The 20413-nt window shown below is 38.8% G+C and overlaps 1 protein-coding gene and 1 long non-coding RNA gene across 4 annotated transcripts; both read left to right on the plus strand.

Moving 5' to 3' along the window:
• The first annotated feature begins 3538 nt into the window (after positions 1 to 3538).
• On the plus strand, positions 3539 to 19532 carry LOC127448278 (uncharacterized). 3 transcript variants are annotated; one of them, XM_051710697.1, is made up of 2 exons: positions 3539 to 3610; positions 11788 to 19532. In XM_051710697.1, the coding sequence occupies exon 2, from the start codon at positions 11843 to 11845 to the stop codon at positions 12599 to 12601; it is 759 nt and encodes a 252-aa protein (XP_051566657.1). In that variant the 5' UTR covers positions 3539 to 3610; positions 11788 to 11842; the 3' UTR covers positions 12602 to 19532. The 3 variants fall into 3 exon arrangements, with proteins under 3 accessions (XP_051566657.1, XP_051566658.1, XP_051566656.1); XM_051710698.1 differs by having other exon boundaries at positions 3585 to 3605; XM_051710696.1 differs by lacking the exon at positions 3539 to 3610 and adding an exon at positions 10352 to 10373.
• On the plus strand, positions 4196 to 19532 carry LOC127448292 (uncharacterized). The gene is made up of 3 exons (XR_007898500.1): positions 4196 to 5419; positions 5495 to 5575; positions 15728 to 19532. It is a non-coding gene; the product is annotated as an uncharacterized LOC127448292 (long non-coding RNA).
• Positions 19533 to 20413: the final 881 nt, after the last annotated feature.

Raw genomic sequence — 20413 nt, forward strand, 5'->3', positions numbered from 1 at the left:
GCATGGGACTTCACACTGCTCCAGTGATCTATTGAAGATCTGTGTGAAGATGGGGGCCAGCTAATTAGCACAGGATCGAAGACACGCTGGTGAGATGCCATCTGGTCCTGAAGCTTTCCTCATCTTTTGTTCCTGGCCTGATTGTACAAGACTTTATCCCCACCCCTGTAAGCATCCTCTTTGGCCTGATGAAGTTGCCTGAGCTCTGCTGTAAATCATGGTTTGTCGTTGTTAAATGTTAAATAAGTCCTAGTAGGAATGCACATATCCTCACAGAAACTGATATATGATGTAACAGTATCTGTGAGCTCGTCCAGGTCTGTGGCTGCAGCCTCAAAAACACTTTTTTTTTTATTGCAATCCGTGCAGTCAAAGCAGGCTTGTAGTTCCTGCTCTGCTTCATTGGTCCATCTCTTTACAGTCCTTACTACTGGCTTGGTTGATTTTAATTTCTGCCTGTAGGTTGGAAGAAGATGAACCAGACAGTGATCAGATAGTCCCAAAGCTGCTTTAGGAACAGAGCGATATGCATCCTTTATTGTTGTGTATTTTGTTATCACTGTACAATACGGTTCTATTCATTAACATTATTAAATGCATTCCTATATATTTACTGTGCATTTTCACATTGAGAATAAATGTATTGAAAATGTTGCTTTCAGAGGATTATATGGAGTTAGGATGAAAATAAGGTGCATTTGGAACTGTTCTAAGACCAGTGCAGACAGACAGCACACTGGATACCAAACTATAAGCCACAAAAGTTCAAATTCTAGCCATCTAAAACAATTCAACAAACGTTTATGTTGGCTTGATAAAGTCTTGGCTGAAAGTCCAAAAACATTTAAAAAAGGTCTTGCAGTCAGAAATTTTGAATGGAAGTCAATGGGACTGTGCATCATTTGATGTCATAACATTTAACTTTTTGTTTTGGACCCCACTGTATATTCAGATATAAATATACAGTACTTTTCTAATTTAGAGGAAGTTTCAAAGGGAAGCCCCAATGAGACTTACCCTGATAAAGTTGCAAAATAATTTGTAGATGTTGCTCACTACAGATAAATCTAGAACTGTGATGATGATGTAGCATTGCATTACGAGGACGTTTTCTAGCATTAGTGATCCTCCATTTCAGCTGTTGAATTAATCATGTGTTTATTGGTGGAAGAGAAAAAAAAAACAACTGTTCTGACAGGAAGCATTTGTAATACACATTTGTAAAATGTATTAATGCACATACAAATATACCTTCCCAAAACAGCTATCAACATGGCTATTACAACACAGTCTCATGAAACTTCTGACTAATTCGTGAGATCGTATGACTTGCTTGATTCTGTGGCTTTCAGCCTTGTGCAGGGCATGACATGCATTCTATCACAGGAAACATGCAGGGGACTGATACAGCGCATGTGTTTTCATTTCAAACAGGACAGACACCAAAATACTATTTTTATGAATTAATCTTTATACATAGATAACATGAGTTGCAGTACAAACACGTAAAGTGCTTGAAGTGGGCCGGTACGGTATTCTTGCATACTGGCAGTTTTTATAAAGATATGTGAAAATGCTCATCTCTGATATCTATACATTTATTTTAACATGTTAGATTCAGTATTTCAGATATGCAAAAACTGAAGAGTAATTCAAGATATCTTAAAAGGCTTTCTTACTGGTTGCAATAACATTACAGATAACTGAAATTGACATTGCAACATTAAGTGAAAACCAATTTGGCATTTTGGCAAATTAGCATTTTTGCAAGTTGTAATTCAGTCATTGATATCAGGAATGGATATAATGTTTGATGTGGTTGTTCATGTTTTTCATGTCTTTTATTTTGAAAATCTAGTTCCTGTTTTATGTCATGTGTTCCCTAGTCATGTGATTCCTGTTTCCCTCCATGTTCATGTGTCTTGTTTTCATTGGGTTATTGTCTTATGTTGTTATCAGTTCTGTCTGTTCATTGGTTCCCTCATCATTGTTTTACCCCTTGTCCATGTATTTAAGTCTTCATGTTCACCATTGGCCTTTGTCAGGTATTATGTTCGGTAACATTGTCAAGTCAAGTTCATGTTCATGTGTATGTTTTGTTTAGTCCATGTTCATAGTTAGGGTTATTGGATATCACTTATGTAAATAAACTGCACTTGGGTTCATCTTTACTTCACGTCTTCATCGTCTGCCTGTCGTTGCCTTGCCAGCCAATGTTACAATGGGCATTTGCACTAGTACAAATGTAATTATTGATATAATAAAATATTTTTCATACTAGGAAGTAGTACATTGCTGATATGTGTATTTGGAATTTTAACTAGCAAGAAATCAATTATAGATATCAGTAATTGTGTTTTGAACAGGAGTGAATGACAGATCATTGTGAAATTCTACGTATGTTTCTGGCCTGAATCTGTGGCATTTCTATATTCACTTCCAAAATGTGATTGGAATTTAAAGTGCAAAATGGTCGTGGTTACCATATCCTCTTGAGACCCCACGTACACATGCGTGGACACTGTATTTTGGCTTCGCTATACGCAACGCATAATTTAATTTCATTTAAACCGACTGATCTCAGTTCAGAAGACTCTGTGCTGTCAGTAAAGGTTAATCTTTTTCCTTAGAAATGCTATATTTACTGTGCATTATCACACTGGGAAAGAGAAAGCTGAAAAATGTTGCTTTCAGAGGCTTTATATGAAGTTAGCATGAAAATAAGATGCATTTCAAACTGTTCTGAGACCAGTGCAGACAGACAGCACACTGGAGGTTAAGTCATTCACTTAATAGGGAGCAAGGGAGCATCCTATAGCTCTCTATGCAGTTAAGTGCATTCACTCCTAAAATCTGATCAAAAGTTCAGTTTCAGGCTGCAGATGATGTTTGGATCACTCAACATGTTTGACAGACATGAGACAATGATAATCAGTACATAGATTCAGAATTTATAATGTATCATTTTATTTTAACATGGTTGGCAGTGATTGGATGATGCTGGACATTACTTTAAATCAGAATTAATTATGCTAATTTCTGATGTAATGTCTGTAATGGCTCAAAAACATGACTAATCAACACTCCTGGACACATAATAAACAATTTGATCAAAATAAATCTGACTTTCTATAGCCTATAGCTTGGTATTATTTAAAGTTTCACAACTTAGTCCCACCTGTCCACAAATGTGGACATCAGTTTTTAGGAAAACTATTTGCTCTAGAATTTATTTATTTATTTTTGCATGTTTAGTAGGTGCTACTAGTTACAAATCAAAAAGGGAAATGGGAAATTGAAAATGCACACAGCAGTCACGCTCGGGTCTCAGGAGGATATATAATCATGATCAGGCGACTATATAACAATCGCAACAACAGGCTTTAGCATCATCTAATGCAAAATGGCCTGTAGAATTTGCAGGCGAGTAGATTATATTTCTGTGTGAGTCTCTGGTTGAGTTTCTGTCTCAGATCATTGCATTAAATCAGCAGAGGAAGTGCGATGTTGACAGAGTCTAACAGCCCTTTTAGTTTAGATGACATCACTTCCTATATTTCTCCCCCGAGGTGGCATAAAACGTCTCCAAACGAGAACAAGTTTAAGTACAGTAAGAATATTATTTTTTTGAGCATAGAATACTTACTTTAGTATACAACTATTTCCAATTAGTAGCCATTTAAGCATATTAGAAGTGTTCAAAACAGCTGTGGGAATCATGCATGAAATCGTTCACTATATTTTGGACATGTTCTATGTTCTCTTTGTATGTGAAGTCTATTCTGAGTCTCGCTCTCACGCATGTGAGGTTTTTTGGCTGTTGTCAGGGGATGTGGTAACCCAAAGAAGCTTCACACTGATATTGCTACTTAAACCAGACTTGTAATATAATGCAAGAAATATTTTCTGAAAAATGCATTGTCTTATCTTAATATCTCAAGTAAATGGATCCTGTTTTCAGCATGTTTAGATATTTTTACTGGAAAACAAGACAAAAATACTGATGGAGAAAATTATTTTGAGCAGATGAAGCGACAGATCAGGTAGAAAAGTGAGTTATTTATGTTTGAGAGGGTGTCAAATGAAGAAAGACATTTTCATCTGTGTATTCGTGTGTGTACATCACACCTCTGAGCAGCGGCGCCCACCAGCTGAGCTTCAGGGAAGTTCCTGCGACACATTCTTTAAAGTTATTTTGCCTGGTAACTTCCTCCTTCCGCGCTTTGTGTGTGTGTGTGTGTGTGTGTGTGTGTGTGTGTGTTTCTCTGTTCCTTCTCCATGTGCTTATTTCCTGTATTTGCAGCACTGGCTGAAAATCACAGACTTCTAGACCTTTCATTTCAAAAGAACACAACAGGAACAGACTTCAGTTTATAAATGACAGATAATGCAGGATTATTCCTGATTGTTTGCAGCAGTTAATGAACCTTTGATGTAGTTTGCAGAACTAGAGCACTGAATGAGGATGTGAAAGAGACTGTTTAATGTGTGGCGCTTTTGTCAGCAATGGTCCACAAAAGCAACTTCACATGTTGCCTGGACAGAAGCGACAAATATAGTGATTAATATTGTGTATTTTGCATTTGATTTGGATTGCCAACATGTGAGAATGCATTAAAGTCAACATGAAATCATGCACCACCATCCCCCACCTGTTGTGACAGACCCCTTATCTTACTTTCCCAAAGTAAGAGTTTTATTATTTTTATCATGTCAGATGAGTAGAACTCATGTGTATGACGTGTATCTGAACAAATCTATTCTTATGTGTGTGTTGAACTTTCACATGTAACCAGTCTTGAGGAGTAACGGAATACTTATAACGGTGTTATATAATCAGGATACAAAAAATGTGTAACTGTAATCTGTTACAGTTACATAAAAACTCAACATATTCAGATTACAGATACATTTGGTAAAAATTGGGATTACAAGCAGGATTACAATTTTCAATATGTAAAAAAATAAACAAAAGATCCTCCTGACATAAAATGATAAAGACCGCTTCTTGCTTTATAATGGTACAGATATGATCAGATGCGCGCTGGAGATCTCTTCTGGTTCTCTCTTGTGAATCTGCCGCCATTTACTGTCGCATGTGTAAATAACAGCTGTCTCACATCAACACTGTGCTCTCGAGGCAAACCAATAAAAGTGCTGTTTCGGGGTCTGTTTCATGAGTTCGAATCCAGGGCGTGCTGAGTGACTCCATCCAGGTCTCCTAAGCAAGTGATTTTCGTTGTTTTATCGAATGGCCACTGGAGAAATATTATAATTTTTGTGGAAATTCTGACATTCTTGTGACTTCAATGGAGAAAAAGGAAACAACATTACACTTCAGTGCAATTTATACCTTCCAGTTGTGAAGATGCAGTGTTTTTCCAAGGACACGATACATCATTTAAAGAAGCATTTAAAGGTAAGACCCACACGAAAATCATATAAGCTAGGATAGATAAAATTAGTCATAAGTGTTCCCAATTTTCGCCATCAGACCGTCTGTCGATCGTTTTCACGGGAGCAGGAATAGAAGCTGAGAAACGACCACTCCCCCCAGCGAACGGATAGTATTCAGGTACACACGACGCCTACTGTCGAAACTTTAGTGTGACTTCTCATTTCCATCCTAACTTCAGTTGAAACTCTAAAATTGTTCTCTGAAATGCATTCATGTTGTAATGACAACTGTAATAGGGACAGCATTTCTTTTTTTCTTCTTTGTTAAAAAAATTCTGATTCATGAAGACCAAATGAATTGAAAATGTTATTAAGTTCTCAGGGGAAAAGTGCGACGGATAATTTATCTGATTTTGATACTTATTATAAATGTATCGTTAAGAAGTTCAAAAGTATGTGTGAGGGAGAAATACTGGCAAATGTAACATTTGAAAAATCATAGAAATTAGGATTAAGTAAATCAAGACACACTAAAAAGTTCAAATCTATTTTGATTTATTCTTTAAAACAAGATTTTTGGGGTCTGGGTATCTCAGCGAGTATTGACGCTGACTGTCACCCCTGGAGTCGTGAGTTTGAATCCAGGGCGTGCTGAGTGACTCCAGCCAGGTCTCCTAAGCAACCAAATTGGCCCAGTTGCTAGGGTGGGTAGATTCACATGGGGTAACCTCCTTGTGGTCGCTATAATGTGGTTCTCACTCTTGGTGGGGCGCGTGGTGAGTTGTGCGTGGATGCTGCGGAGAATAGCGTGAAGCCTCCACACGCGCTACATCTCCGCGGTAACGCGCTCAACAAGCCACGTGATAAGATGCGCGGATTGACGGTGTCAGACGCGGAGGCAACTAAGATTCATCCTCCGCCACCCGGATTGAGGCGAGTCACTACGCCACCACGCGGACTTAGTGCGCATTGGGAATTGGGCATTCCAAATTGGGGAGAAAAAAAAACAAAAAAACTATTTTTATATTTGATTTGTATTTTATTTATTTAATGACATTTAGTCATTAAAATCCTCCTTAAACATAAACATAGAATCACCCATAAACATTAGCTGGTGATGTTTGACTGTGGATCATGAGCAAGCAGAGGACAGACACTGGAGGCATTATTAATAATAATAATAATAATAATAATAACAATAATAATAATAATGATGATGATGATGATGAAGATAGCCTGTGATCTACCTATTGCAGTCGGAAGTTAATGAATGGTCAGTGCCAGTTATTCTACATGCTAACTGCGATACATGGCAGAATTCAACTTTGTAGTGTTTTTGAATCTCAGGTATATCCTGTCAGATTTTGTTTAATGTTAACCAATAATTCAGTGCATCTGTTCTAACTGTATTTGCTTGATGAAAAAAATAAGCTATTTTTCTGTAACAGATCACCTGATTTGGTTACAAATGCAGAGTTGTTCTACATTTGAACATATTCTGTTTTCCTGTTAAGGAGGCAGTGTCTCTGTTTTTCATGTTTTTTTTACTTATACTGCATATAATAACAGCTACATCACTCATAACATTATTCAAACATGGTTTGTTTGCATTCAGAAGGCATGATTAAAAGGCTTTCAGAAAATATTGCTTTTCTCTTGACTTTATTCACATATGCGATATTGAGGTAATCAAAAAGTAACTAAAAGTAATCTGAAAAGTAATACTTTCTTATTGAGGTAACTGGATTAAGTTACTGAATACATTGTTTACTATGTAATCTGTATTTCTAACGGATTACATTTAAAAAGTAACCCTCCCAACCCTGCATCCTTTTCTTTCAAAAAGTAAAAATCTGTGTTCCAGTGAGACACTTACAGTGGAAGTCAATGGGGTCAATCTGTAAACGTTAAAATACTCACTGTTTCAAACGTATAGCCACAAGACCAATATATCAGTTTTACCGATTAATCAGTGCCGATAGTTGCTTTTTGGAACTATTGTTATTGCCAAAAATCAATGCCGATAGTTGCACATTTTTATTCCTTTGCATTCCTCTGTGGCCAGTGCTGGAGAAGTCTATACAGCTTAGTTCTGCAGTATAACGGTTTAATACTTAATATTATATAATATAATAGTTTAATATTCCTCATTAAACCTCATCTGTTGAATATAAAATATTATACAGTATATATTAAAATATTAAGGCTATAATAAGCTTCATTTGGTTAATACTTAATATATAGCATTGTAACAGGGCCAAGGCTCTAATTTCAAAATAAGTGTCCCCGGTGTTTTTTGGGCTTGCTTATAGGATAAAAGTCCCACATTATGCACCAAATTTATTTTTTTTTCTTTATTTTTTTTTCTGGTTATCAATGGGATTCTGGCTGAAAAATAAACAGCATCTGGAATTGTAGCCTCAATTTCTGTGCCTGTCATGGTAAGGAAAGAATAATATTATTTTTATTTATTCTATAAATTGATTTTATAAACTATCGGCTGATTAATCAGTTATCAGCCTTTTCTACCACCTTGTTTATCGTATCGGCAAAATCCACTATCTGTCGACCTCTACACAAGATGTAAACAACGTGTGTTAACATGATTTTAGTGTGATAAACTTGCTTACTAACTGCATCTGTGTAAAGTTATAGCAAATTTTACTTCATACTTCATTGCCATGACAACGTAACACCGTAAACCCTAAAACGACTGTAAATATGATGATTTAAACAAATTTACAGCTCAAATAATACACAAGTTTAACAGAAGAATTAATGTAAGTGCTTTTATAAAATTATAAGCTTCACATTTCTGCCTTTAAACCCTCCAAAAATTGACCCCATTGACTTCCATTGTAAGTGTCTCACTAGAACCTCGATTTTGCTTTTTATAAAGAAAAGAAGTGACGAGTCAAAAATGTTTTATGGTAATCAACATTACGCCACAAATACTGTCGAGTGAGCTTAACTTGTGTTGAATCCCCGAATATTCCTTTAAACCTATCTTAAACCTAAATGTGTTTTATAAAGGAATAAGCCATGAGAGGCAAATTGTTACAGTGATTTTACCATGGCTGTTCATACAATGCAAAGTGTAGTGTCTTAAACCCCCTTAACTGTGGTAAAATCATTAACGCATGGCCTCAAGTTGCTTATTGCTTTTAAAAAGACACTAATGATCAATAAATAGATGGGGCTTCCGACTACTGCAACACTACCAGTGTAAACAGCATCGTTAATTATAATAGGAGCTATTTGCTTTTGACGCGACGCTCGCGTCCGATGTACAGTGGCGGAGCTAGGGGGTGGCCAGGGGTGGCCGTGGCCACCATGGACCGAAGCCTGGCCACCCCATTGGCCACCCCACTCGCAACTGCCGCTTTGGTAATTTTTTGTCTTGGGCACAATTTAGTTTTTAGAGGTGGAACTGTCTCTGTACAACCGCAACACACAGGAGTGTTAACGTGCACACACCAAGGTCGCCGCTTCTCTCTGTCCCGGGTGTCACTGTATCCCGACGATACGGAACTGCTGCCTGAAATTTCTGTGCCACTACAGACTGATCGCTAGCCCCTGTCAGGCCACCCCTGTGAAAAACTCCTGGCTCCGCCCCTGCCGATGCAGGCTGGGTGTTGGTGTGTGCTCTTTACGGTCACCAAGCCTCATTTTATTGATATCCACAGTTTTCCTGAGCAACCAGCCGATTTTCTGGTTCCGGTCTATATAAAATGCTATGTAAAAACTACCAAAACGAGCAATCCTGACAAAGAACAACAATAATTTTAAGTGTTAGTTGGAGAACAATTAGTTCAGGCTCAACTTGTGCAGGTGTTGGCTGTCATAACTTGAGAGATCGACCGATATTGGTCTTTAATGACCAATATGATACTGTGTAAGTGTTCGATGACCAGTGCTGGGCGGATTACTTGTGAATTGTAATTAGGTACTGATTACAAATTATATGAAAAAAAAATAGCAATCAGTAACATAATCTTGTAGATTACATTTTTGGGGTAATCTAATCAGATTACTTTTGGATTACTTTCAACCTAATTCTGCATGGTTTAATTGTTTGAGTGGTGCTTATGTCCACAAATTCAGAAAATGTATCGCAAATGTAAAAATATAAAAAGGTTTCATATTTTCCCCTGTGATGCTGACAGAGGTCTAGACCCTCCATCAGTGACAGACTCAAATATGTCTGAGTTTAACAGGCATCTCTTTCTGGAGTTTCTAAAATTATGGACAGGTTCCCGGGGCACGTTAACACAAATGTGGTCACGCAATTTCGCCATTTTACAAATGGCATTCACGGGTTGTAAAAGATCAGGGCTGTGTTTCCCGAAAGCATTGTAAGCTTAAGTAGATCATGGAAACCATTAGTGCAAATGGTCTCTATGATAAACTTAAGTTTGCGATGCTTTTGGGAAACCAGTTATATTTGTGAATCAGAGTCACTAAAATGTCTCTAAGTAATTGTAGTCCGATTACAAGTATTTTAAAATGTAATTTAATCCAATTACAAGTACAGTATTGCACAGTCTACAAATAATTAATTTGACTAGTTTTAGTTGCAAACCGAAAATTGTCTATCTCTAGTCATAACAACTCGAAGTAGTTAATGACATCAACATAACTAAACTCGGGCCATCGCTTCATGTCATCTATGCACTCAGGTGAGACACTGTCAAAAGATGGTCATCGCGACGCTGTAAAGTATTGGCACTATAGAGCCACATGTACTAGATTTTATTTGAACTATAAGTTTAGTGTTAAAGTCCTTGAAGTCATCCTGAATTAACTGAGGAAATACACGTAGATGCATTGTCCTTTAATTTGGGCCAATGAAGGCTTTTGTTAGTGGTTAATTCATTTTCTATATAGTTTAAAAGAGTGTTGTACTTCCTTTGACCAAATTGATATAGGTATCATTCAGTGAGGAGCATTGCAGTCTGGCTGGAAGCTTATGGCAGGTAATTTTGGTGAACTCCATCCTGAGCCCATGCTTCAGACAGTGGCTCATGAAGAATCCCATGTCTTTGAGTTTGCATCATTTCATCCTCTGTGAAGTCTGTCTTAGTAGACTGAAGTGAAGTCTGGCTGGCACATGCTGCAGTTGGTCATCATCACTCAGCGACACAGTGGGAATCAGACATCAGGAAGTGTTTTCGGTTCCGGCAGACATAGCTATGAATTGAGAGATAAATTAGGTGTATGCTTGGCTAAATAGATGAGTCTTTAGTCTAGACTTAAACTGAGAGAGTGTGTCTGAGTCCCGAACACTGCTAGGAAGTCTATTCCATAGTTTTGAAGCCAAATATGAAAATGACCTACCTCCTTTTGTGGATTTTGATATTCTCGGTACTGTTAACATGCCGGAGTTTTGCAATCGTAATGAGCGCGATGGATTATAGTGTGACAGAAGGTCACTTAAGTACTGTGGAGCTAGACCATTCAAAGCTTTGTATGTAATTAACAGAATTTTAAAATTAACACGAAATTTAACAGGTAGCCAATGTAACAATGATAAAGTGGGGCTGATATGATCTTATTTCTTGGTTCTAGTTTGCTCTCTCGCTACTGAATTTTGAACCAATTGAAGTTTATTTATTGAACTTGCAGGACATCCACCTAGTAATGCATTAAAATGGTCTAGTCTTGAGGTCATGAACGCATGAATTATGAAGAATGCAGTTCTACAAATATTATAATTTTTTTTCAAAGGTTAGATTGCTATCAAATACAGTATAACACCACCATTTTTTGCTGTAGAAATTGAAGTTATAGTACATCCAATCACTGGTACTTCTGTTTTATCGAAATTGAGTAGAAGGAAATTTCTAGCTATTCACTCTTTGATTTCATTTATACACTCTGTTAATTTGTAAAATTGTGAAATGTCATCAGGTTTCGAAGAAATATAAAGTTGTGTATCGTCGGCATAACAGCGAAAACTTATTTCATGGTTCCTGATAATATCTCCCAGGGGAAGCATATATAAGGAGAAAATCAGAGGTCCTAAAACTGATCCCTGTGGCTCTCCATACTTAAATTTAATTTGATCTGACAGTTCCTCATTTACTGTCACATATTCCCTGTTTTTGTGCTTTTATTTTGAAATTCTTGTTTAGTTCCTCGTTCCTGTTTCCTGTGGTTTTGTAGTCCTTTGTAGTTTTTTCATGATTGGTTCTCTCTGATTGTTTCCCCATGTGTTCCTCATTCTCTGATTGTTTCCCCAGGTGTTCCTTGTCTTCCCTTGTGTATTTAAGCCCTTGTTTCCCCTGGTTAGTTTGTCAGTCTTTACATGTGTTGTCATGTTCTGTGCTTGGTTTCCCGTGTTTTGTTTTTTATATTCTGATTTTCTTTTTTATCCTTTTGTTAATAAAGCTGTGTTTAGATCCTAATTCCTCGCCTGCTTCGTCACAGAAAGACTGACCAAAAAATGGATCTAGCAGCCATGTTCACTCAATTGAGCCGGGCGGATTTACCCATTAGGGAATACTCCCGTTTCTTCTGCGCCATTGCCAGCTTCACAGGTTTTGAGGACTCCCATCTCAAGGCAATATACCGAATAGGTTTAACCTATTATTGGTGGAGGGAATTGCCTGAGATGGGAGACTACACATGGAGGGAATATGTGAGGTTAACCCAGGACACTCTGGAATCTGAGGATCCTCCTCTCCCTATGCTGACCCCGGCTTCAGTGGTCTCAAAGCCTGCCACAGCCAACAAGCCAGCACCCATGCCTGCCAACGCCCACGCCTGCCACGGCCAACGAGCCAATGCCCACTCCTGCCACGGCCAACGAGCTAGAAGCCTCATCCATCCCAGAGCCTGCGTTGCCAGCCTCATCCATCCCAGAGCCTGCGTTGCCAGCCTCATCCGTCCCAGAGCCTGCGTTGCCAGCCTCATCCGTCCCAGAGCCAGTGTTGCCAGCCTCATCCGCTATTCCTCCAGCAGCTCCACCCACTCCCCCAGAGACTATTCCTCCAGCGGCTCCGCCCACTCCCCCAGAGACTATTCCTCCTGCGGCCCCGCCTCTCCTCCAGAGACCATTCTTCCTGCGGCTCTGCCCAATCCCCCAGAGACTCCTCCTACAGCGGCTCCGCTGTCTGACCCTGTTCCTGTCCTCCCAGGCCTCCTGACCCTGTCTCGGCCCTGCGGCCGCCTCACAGGACTCCTGACGCAGTCACCACCTTGAGGTCATCTCCTTGGTCTCCTTGGTCTCCTGGCCATCCGCCTGATCTGCTCTGGTCTCCCTGGTCTCCTGGCCATCCGCCTAATCTGCTCTGGTTTCCTTGGTCTCCTGGCCATCCACCTGATCTGCTCTGGTCTCCCTGGTCTCCTGGCTGCCTGCCTGATCTGCTCTGGTCTACTTGGTCCTCCAAGCCTGCAGCGTTGCCCTGGCTCTCCATCCCTCCGGCTCCGCCTTGGTTCCAAGCCTCCCTGACTTTGCCTTGTTCCTCTGCTCCCCTTTCCCTTTGTGCCTCCCTGAACTACCTGTTTTCCCCCACACCCCATGGACAATTTGGTTTTTTGTTTTGTTTTTGGAGCGTCTGGAATCCGCTCCTTAAAAGGGGGGCTCTGTCACATATTCTCTGTTTTTGTGCTTTTATTTTGAAATTCTTGTTTAGTTCCTCATTCCTGTTTCCTGTGATTTTGTAGTCCTTTGTAGTTTTTTCATGATAGGTTCTCTCTGATTGTTTCCCCATGTGTTCCTTGTCTTCTCTTGTGTATTTAAGCCCTTGTTTTGTTAATAAAGCTGCGTTCAGATCCTCATTCCTCGCCTGCCTCGTCAAATTTACATAGACAAAGTGGTAGCGGTCAGAGAAATAGGACCTAAACCATGCTAATGCCTGTCCTCAAATGCCAACATAATTCTCAAGCTTATTCAAAAGAATGTCGTGATCTATGGTGTCTAAGGCAGCACTAAGATCTAAAAGCACTAGAAGAGAAATGCAGCGTCTATAATTAGCCAATTCTCCTAGATCAAGCTGTGGTTTCTTTATAAGCAGTTTGATAACTGCCATTTTAAAGTTTCTTGGGACATGCCCTAAGGATAATGAGGAGTTAATAACATTAAGAAGAGGTTATGAGATTACAGAAAACACCTCTTTTAGGAGTTTAGTCAGTATTAAGTCTAACATTCATGTTGTTGATTTTGATGTTTTGATTATTTTTGTTAGCTCTTCCTGACCAATAACAGCGAAGGATTGAAGTTTCTCATAAGGAATGATTTTAGTCTTCTGGGGTGCTGTGGCAGACGGATGCATAATTCCAATTTTGTTTCTGATGATTTCGATTTTATCAGTAAATAAATTCAAAAAGTCGTTATGTAAGACTGGCACAAAATTGTCTGCATCACTTCCGGGAAAGTCAAAGAACTCTGCGAGAACCAATGTCATAAAACTCTCACACAGAGGAGCATCTCCACCTGAGAAAAAACACCCCACTGATTAGGGACCATAAAACTCAAACCACACTCACATCTGCTCTCTCTCTCACCTCAGGTCACTTTAAGGACACCAAAAAATGAAGTTATGACTTATCCTGTTCTATAATGTAAAAGTTTTTTTATCATACATGTTTGGTATCATTCAAGAGGTCTCAGTGCCACTGGTAAAATGGTCTCATTCCCTTTCAGCAAAGTCAAATCACAAGTAAGATTTAAGAACTTAGTACAATACTGTATTCTATCAGGGGCATGACCCCTCCTAGATCCCAGATTCAAGCTGAATGTGTTACTATGTCGGATATGTTTGTCTCTGATATGGCACACTGTGCTATTTACCATATAGCTGCAGTTAAACCATACATAGTACAAAATTCCATGTGACTACCAGTAATTTTACACTATTACCAAACTCTCAGTGGTTTTACACAATTAGCATTAACCTTCAGTAACTTTAAAAAGACTGAAGAAATTCATTAGGCCTTTAAAATTCAAGAACACTCTTTGCACCTTGCATCACCTCTGACTCTGCCCAGCCCCCTTTTCATATTAAAATAGTTTTGCATGAGAATACACCTAGTGACATCTTAACTCAAGAAAATGAGAAAATTGCATTCAATGTCATATTGTAATCGCAAAAGCTCTGCAGCTTGAGCAGAAATATGACCCATGTAAGTATGCGCTTGCAGTTCATTGGATGTGAACAACAATATGTCCATCAAAGGCTTCCAGCCTGACTTGTTGCTGTGCACACACATCTGATACAGGGCCAAATCAAAGTCATGTATTCTCAAAAGTGCAGTGAGATGACAAATATCTCATTCCAGAAAACCTCCAGAGACCAGTAATAAAATATTTTAATTTATACAATTTTTAATATAATATAATAATATTATAATCACATTATAATATGCATTATATTATAATGTCCAAACATGGCCACAGACGGAGAAAGGTTATGCATGACATGCTGATGGATATACTACACATGTATATTTGTAATGACACTGCCAACCGAACAACCTTACAGGCCCTGAAAAATGCTTGCATTTGAATTTCACTGGTTCGCTTATCAGTGCCAAGAGGGAGGGTATACGGTCATTTTTTGCTGGGCATCAATGCTGTAAAGACAGTGGCACATGATAACGTACCAAATCTTCTCTCACTGAGAAGCACCAATTCAAACTAAATCTGATCAGGGGAACCATTCTACTGTGTAGACAATGAAAGATGTGTGTGTAAAATGCTAAACATCAGGCAGAAATTTCACAACCCTGACAGACCACAGAGATCATAGATCATAGATGATCAAACATGTGAATAGCACCCTTAAAAAAATGCTAAGCAGACAACACATCACCAAAAGAGGTGAACTGATTCTTTGACCACAGAGCTTTGTTGAGAACAATAAAAAAAAAAGAAGAAGAAGAAGAAAAAAGAAAGCTATGGGCATCAGCTCATTTGAGCTAATGAGTGGAAGGGTGATTAAAATACTCAGAAAGTTCCCCAGCAGAACTGGAGCCTATATTGCTCTCAACATCAGACTCTCCAGGCTCAACTGCAAGAACAGCTTAAGGTGATACACACTTCAAACTGCACTAAAATATCAGCAGTAATTCAGATCTCACCAAAGATGCTCAGTCCAATTTGATCTCTGAAACTAAAGCATTAGATATTGTAATGGTACATGTTTTTGTAAAGCAAAATACATCTTCTCCCTGATGGCACAAACCATACAGTATGAGACTAAAGCTGTCTGTAACAGTTTGGCTTTGACCATCAGAGGAAAATAAACAAAAAAGTAACACGTCTAAATGCAAATTATTTAAAGGTTCAACATTAACTGTTTTCTCTCTGTGGTTGTTCCCATTTCAGGTTGCAATCTCGTGAGGGACAGATGCCAAAATGTTTCTGATCCCCCTGCTTCAAGCCAGGACAACGGATTGACCATGCAGGGGATGGGTGCGAAGGCAGTCTAAAGGGGCCATTTACACCTCACAGCACTACACAAACAAAAAATAGCTATATGGCCTCCTGGTTTAGCGCCGGAACCAAATTGTGCAACACCAATAGCTCTAGAACAGGTTCCATCCATCTCCCAGACATGAACATACAGAGCACACACTTTCATCACTACACTCTCATGACATCTTTACCTGGTACAGACAGTAAAACTAGCCAGGCTCAACCACTACACATCATGGGACAAAATAATGGCCAAGATTCCGAAAGTACTAATCCACTGAAGATCTGGCCTCCCTCTCACAAACACGACATTACAAACCTGTTTCCATTTAACAGTTATAATTATGGCACACATGACATTCACTATTTACAACTTCCCAACAACTTATTTGAAACACTGTAATGTACATGGGACATGTGCATGGCTACAGTCACACATCAATGATTTAATTACTAATTGCAAGCAAACTTGCCACCGAAATTTTAACATTTACACCTACGTATAAATAAAAACAATTGATTGTTGGTAGCATGGTTGCAAACCAGAAAGCCCCTGGTTTTCAACACATTACTAATAACAATGCAAATGTAATAAGAAGTGGATGATATGAAGTGCAGACACTTCTGTCGATCCACTACACACTTTGAAAATAGACATGCATCATCGATTGTGACTTAGCCAGCAAATCACACACATTGGATAACTTTGAATTAGCACTGTGATTATTATTATATATGTTTGTAACTGTGATTCTACAATCATAGAATTATAATTATTACTATATGCTTAATGATGCATACCACTGGTGAAAATACTAGTTATACTTGTAGTATGTTTCTTTTAATTTATTCAGACCAAGTATCCACTGTAATTATGTATACTGGTGATGAATGTTCATATTACCTTTGTTTCCTTGCCATCTTTTTCTTTAATCCATCCAGATCATGTTTTCCAAATTCAAAATGGGATCACCTTACTGGATACATGACCTTGAAGGGTACTGAGACCTTGTTTACCAGTCGCACATGTTGTTATGAAACTCATAACTATGTTGTTTGTACATGTAACACCTTACAACCTTTTTCTCATAACGACACTAAACTCATAAATGTTCAGTCATTGCATGGCCATTCTGATGCTGTCCAGGTGTCACATACTCAGTGGTGTGTCGTCAATGAGATGAATTCCTTCACTTATGGAGGACTGACCTGTCCTGCCAATCACTCCTTTGCTTGGAGGTAACAGAGGACTTTTCTATGGGTCAGATCAACATCCTAGGGAGGATACCACTGGACACTGAAGTTTCCCCATGGTGGGATGACACACTCTACGAGCACAGCGCACAAGCTGTGGCAGACACAATGGACTTGGCACAAAGAATGATCCTGCAGATGGAATACTACCTCAACCAGGCACAGATAGATACAAATCTGGCCAAAAAGACTGCACAGATCCTCTCCAGTTCCTCTAAACACTCAGCACTGTATTGCTATTGCTGTATTGTACTGCTATTTCAGATGCCTCATCAGATCCGTACGAACATCAACCAACACAGCACTGGCCCTCAGCCCACTGCATCTGCACATGCTTCAACGACTAAGATAAACAATTTTTGACTAAGACCCAGCAGACATTTTACAATGACCCCACCTGGACATTTCTGGAACTGTCCCTGGTGGGGGCCAAGCAGAGGAACTGCAAGACTGGCACAAAATTGTCTGCATCACTTCTGGGAAAGTCAAAGATCTCTGCGAGAACCAACGTAATAAAACTCTCACACAGAGGAGCATCTCCACCTGAGAAAACACACCCCACTGATTAGGGACCATAAAACTCAAACCACACTCACATCTGCTCTCTCTCTCACCTCAGGTCACTTTAAGGACACCAGAAAACTAAGTTATGACTTATCCTGTTCTGTAATGTAAAAGGTTTTTTGAACATACATGTTTGGTTTCATTCAAGAGGTCTCGGTGCAACTGGTAAAACAGTCTCATTCCCTTGCAGCAAAGTCTAATCACAAGTAAGATTTAAGAACTTTAACTATCAGGGGCATGACCACTCCCAGATCTCTCACAGAGACCGGATGCTGTATGCAGATTAGGTGCATTCTTTGTAAACATCAAACGACCTACTCCTTCACAACTTTCAAAGGTCTACTCACAACTCCCTAAATTGTAAACCAAATCCTAAATAACATCAAACATACACATCTGAAACAACAATAGAATCGTTTTGTACTTAAAGAAGGATGGCAGAGGAGCTCAAAGGCTCTGCAGCCAGATGACCCACACAGAAAACATTGTGTGTCGTTTTTTTAAATCTACCAGGGAATCTGTATTCAGATCTCCCACACAATTGCTGTGTGTAATAACTTAAAGGAATCAAGGTCTCTGTATCCAGAAGACCCACACAGAAAACATTGTGTGTAGTTTTCTCTACCATGTATGCAAATCTTATTTCTTATGTTTGGTAAATGTTTAAATGGAATGCAACTTTATTATGCTTGGTTCACTGATAGCTTTGAATTTGATTTATTATTTTAATTGGATTGTTTGAATGTATTACTATTACTTGGTAAAATAATTTGTTATAATGATTCATTCTGAAGGATGGATTTTCGATTAGCTGTTAAGATGTTCGGATTAGCCAGTTTGTCTGCTTCCTGACCTGGGCTCCAGTTAGTCAAATACTATCACTATTAAGACGATGAGCCAAATTACTAGAGAGGAGAGTGGCACCTTCCCTGGAGGGATGGAGTCCATCTCTTTTTAGCAGGTCAGGTCTACCCCAAAAACTCTAACAATTGTCTATAAATCCTTTGCTATTCTTCGGACACCACTCAGACATCCAGTCGTTCAGTGACTCTAATCTACTATAAACCTCGTCACCATGATGAGCAGGGAGGGGGCCAGAGCATATTACAGTGTCTGACATCGTTTTTGCAAGTTCACACACCTCTTTAACATTATCTCTAGTGATCTCCGACTGGCAAAGCTGGACATCGTTAGTGCCGACATGAATAACAATTTTAGAAAATCTACATTTAGCATTAGCCAGCATTTGTAAATTTGATCTGATGTCAGATGCTCTGACACTGGAAATGCATTTTACACAGCTTTAAAAGGGGCTTATCCAATCAGAGTTTAGAATCTAAAATGTCAGTTTTATAAATATACATGCAAATGACAAACTTAAGTTAGTAGAAGGTTAAATATTCATTAATCAGTTTTACAATGTTTTGAATGAAATTCTGCACACACACAAATAAAAAAAAATAAATATTTATCCAATTTGTCAAAATCTGAAACCGTGAGAAAAATTTTGTTTATACTTGGCAAGATAATTGAAAGGCAGGTTTGGATTTGTTCGGCATTGAATGGTTGTGGTCAAAGCTAAGCGCTCCCTAAATCCAACAGCTCAAGTGTTCAGTGGGAAAGCTTTTCTTCTATTGTATGTAGTAAATCAGGCTGAAAATGTTGTATAGAAGTGTGAAATGGATCTTGTAAATAATATGTTATGTCAATTTTGTGAAATAGAGTCATTTGTTGTTTTCTATGAATGAGCAGCCTCTATTTACCCATTGTATAATGTATTACCTATATGTACAGGTGCATCTCAATAAATTAGAATGTCGTGGAAAAGTTCATTTATTTCAGTAATTCAACTCAAATTGTGAAACTCGTGTATTAAATAAATTCAGTGCACACAGACTGAAGTAGTTTAAGTCTTTGGTTCTTTTAATTGTGATGATTTTGGCTCACATTTAACAAAAACCCACCAATTCACTATCTCAAAAAATTAGAATACATCATAAGACCAATAAAAAAAACATTTTTAGTGAATTGTTGGCCTTCTGGAAAGTATGTTCATTTACTGTATATGTACTCAATACTTGGTAGGGGCTCCTTTTGCTTTAATTACTGCCTCAATTCAGCGTGGCATGGAGGTGATCAGTTTGTGGCACTGCTGAGGTGATATGGAAGCCCAGGTTTCTTTGACAGTGGCCTTCAGCTCATCTGCATTTTTTGGTCTCTTGTTTCTCATTTTCCTCTTGACAATACCCCATAGATTCTCTATGGGGTTCAGGTCTGGTGAGTTTGCTGGCCAGTCATGCACACCAACACCATGGTCATTTAACCAACTTTTGGTGCTTTTGGCAGTGTGGGCAGGTGCCAAATCCTGCTGGAAAATGAAATCAGCATCTTTAAAAAGCTGGTCAGCAGAAGGAAGCATGAAGTGCTCCAAAATGTCTTGATAAACGGGTGCAGTGACTTTGGTTTTCAAAAAACACAATGGACCAACACCAGCAGATGACATTGCACCCCAAATCATCACAGACTGTGGAAACTTAACACTGGACTTCAAGCAACTTGGGCTATGAGCTTCTCCACCCTTCCTCCAGACTCTAGGACCTTGGTTTCCAAATGAAATACAAAACTTGCTCTCATCTGAAAAGAGGACTTTGGACCACTGGGCAACAGTCCAGTTCTTCTTCTCCTTAGACCAGGTAAGACACCTCTGACGTTGTCTGTGGTTCAGGAGTGGCTTAACAAGAGGAATACGATAACTGTAGCCAAATTCCTTGACATGTC

Source organism: Myxocyprinus asiaticus, chromosome 11 (assembly GCF_019703515.2).
Source record: "Myxocyprinus asiaticus isolate MX2 ecotype Aquarium Trade chromosome 11, UBuf_Myxa_2, whole genome shotgun sequence".
Taxonomy (NCBI): Eukaryota; Metazoa; Chordata; class Actinopteri; order Cypriniformes; family Catostomidae; genus Myxocyprinus; species Myxocyprinus asiaticus.